Source organism: Vitis riparia, chromosome 14 (genome assembly GCF_004353265.1).
Source record: "Vitis riparia cultivar Riparia Gloire de Montpellier isolate 1030 chromosome 14, EGFV_Vit.rip_1.0, whole genome shotgun sequence".
Taxonomy (NCBI): domain Eukaryota; kingdom Viridiplantae; phylum Streptophyta; class Magnoliopsida; order Vitales; family Vitaceae; genus Vitis; species Vitis riparia.
Window position 1 is genome coordinate 27660716 of NC_048444.1, and position 2182 is coordinate 27662897.

Here is a 2182-nt window from a genome sequence, read left to right on the forward strand (position 1 = left end):
ATAATGCTTATTATAATGCAATTGAAAAAGTACTTAATGTGAATGGGGTCACCCTATTCTTTCATAATTATAGAAATAAATTAAGATCAATTATTTCTTAATTAAGAACTTTGATTTCATTCATTTTAAAGTAGTGATTAAAAGGTGCTGTTCTTATTCAAGCTTAAGCAAATTTTATGTAATTAATAAAATATGGTGTATGTTTGAAAACAAAATTAGTGAACATCATAAACTACCAAGTTAATTAAATCATTTTTTTAACAAACATCATCACTACTTTTCACTTTGTAAAAGTTTACCATTTATACAATGAAAATTTTCTATGTGGATGTTGTGTTATGTATGATCCTGGTCTATGAAAAAGAACGGAAAAAAAAGCAAGCTGGAAATTGTGAATTCAAACAGACATTATAGATTATAGCAAATTCATGTGGGAAGGAAAAGACTCATAATATTGCATGCATGAAATCCAGTGATACAACTTAATAATTTATACAGCTTTGTTTGTCTAATCACAAACATGCCGAACAAGAAAAAAACATATCCCAATTATAATTGACGATATATATAAATATATTATATAGTTACCGGGATGAGCGTAGTAGGTCTGAACCCCAGTAAGAATTAGTGCTAAAACAGCTGCAATGAGAGCCATGAAAGTCCAGGGAGACCTGAAATGGCCGTGAAGGGCTTCAGCTATCCAAGTATTCACTCTCTTGTTGTAGTGTTCCTGAATAAGAACTTTTACAACTTCATAACGTCCGGGATCTACCAAGCCATTGCCGATCTCGTTGAAAATGTGGGCCACATCTTCATCGCTGCCAAGAAGGTTGTCGAGAATGTGCTTAGATCTCAGCTCCTTGACATCGTCTGCATCATCAATGAGGTCGTAAAGGAAGCATATATAAGAAGTGACCGCATAGTCATCTGGGGCATCTGGACACATTTCATAGGCGGTAATGTTCAAGAACTTGGTCTTCGTGAAGTCATCAATGGTTATTGGGGGAAGTTTCAGGTAGCCAAAGAAGAAGTAGGATTTGAAAGAAACGTCTCTCAAGAAACACGTTCTACTCGGTTTGAGGTAGATGCCGGCAGCTTTAAGCTCCTTGATGTGTCGAAAAGACTGCCTAATGCCCCGTTGTTTGCCTTTTTTCCATGGCCAATGGAGCCCCCACTTTCCTCCTTGAGACGACGACGACGACTTTCGTTTTTCCTCAGCTTGCTGCTCTTGTTCGGGCTGACTCTGGCCTAGGAGAGCACTTCGCAAAAGGTCGAGGAGATGAGAGGGCTCTTCGTTCACCTCTTTCAGCTGTATTTTTTATGACAACCCTTCTGGCATTCCGATCTGAGTGATGAATTCTATTATATTCTTTTCCATTGGTGGACCAACCTTGAAATTTGCTCCCTCAAAAATCAACTCAAGGACTCCATAGGGAAGTTGGTTCTCCAGCAAGAACAAGTCCTGCACCACAAAATTTATTTCGTGAACTTTAAGAACGTTTGTCTTACCTTTGCAGCGGATGAATTGTAGTAAAAAACACCCATCCAGAAGCATCATCCAGGCGAGTTCCTCATCATCATACTTTTCCCTCGGTATCTCGTCATATCACTTCCTCAACGCCTCAATATTACCTTTAATTTTTGTGTACAAAGCTTCGATGTCCTGGTTACTATCAGCCAGGAATTTTTGGGCACATAAATGTTAGAAAGTGTCCCAAATTCCTAATTAGTATAGATTCCTTTTTGTAAAGAATATTATATAGAATATTTCCAGGTTGATATATTATTGTAATATTAGACTTCCTTATAGAATAAGGAAGGTTGTTGGAAATATCTCTATAAATATTCTAGGTCATGAGGGGAAAAATATATGAGATGGAGATGGGCCTGTAGAGACTATACAAGGTAGATAGAGATGTGAGGAAGAACGGGAGGTACCCGGTGGAGCGAGATGGCTCGTAGTAAGGTATGGATACAAGGAGTGGGGAAACATGGGATGTTTCGGGAACCCAATAGTTGTATCTGGTTCTGTCCTCTGTAATATTCTCTATTGTATAGTGGAATCATTATCTCTCATCCGTGGACGTAGGCATGGTTGGCTGAACCACTTTAAAACCTCGTGTACCGTATGTGTGATTGTTTTATCTTTGTGTTCTTGAACTAACATTGTTGGCATCAAAGC

The 2182-nt window shown here is 38.1% G+C and overlaps 1 protein-coding gene across 1 annotated transcript; it reads right to left on the reverse strand.

The window, feature by feature from the left end:
- Nucleotides 1-431: 431 nt before the first annotated feature.
- LOC117931134 (UPF0481 protein At3g47200-like) lies at nucleotides 432-1613 on the reverse strand. Its single transcript, XM_034852039.1, has one exon. The coding sequence runs from the start codon at nucleotides 944-946 to the stop codon at nucleotides 509-511; it is 438 nt and encodes a 145-aa protein (XP_034707930.1). The 5' UTR covers nucleotides 947-1613; the 3' UTR covers nucleotides 432-508.
- Nucleotides 1614-2182: the final 569 nt, after the last annotated feature.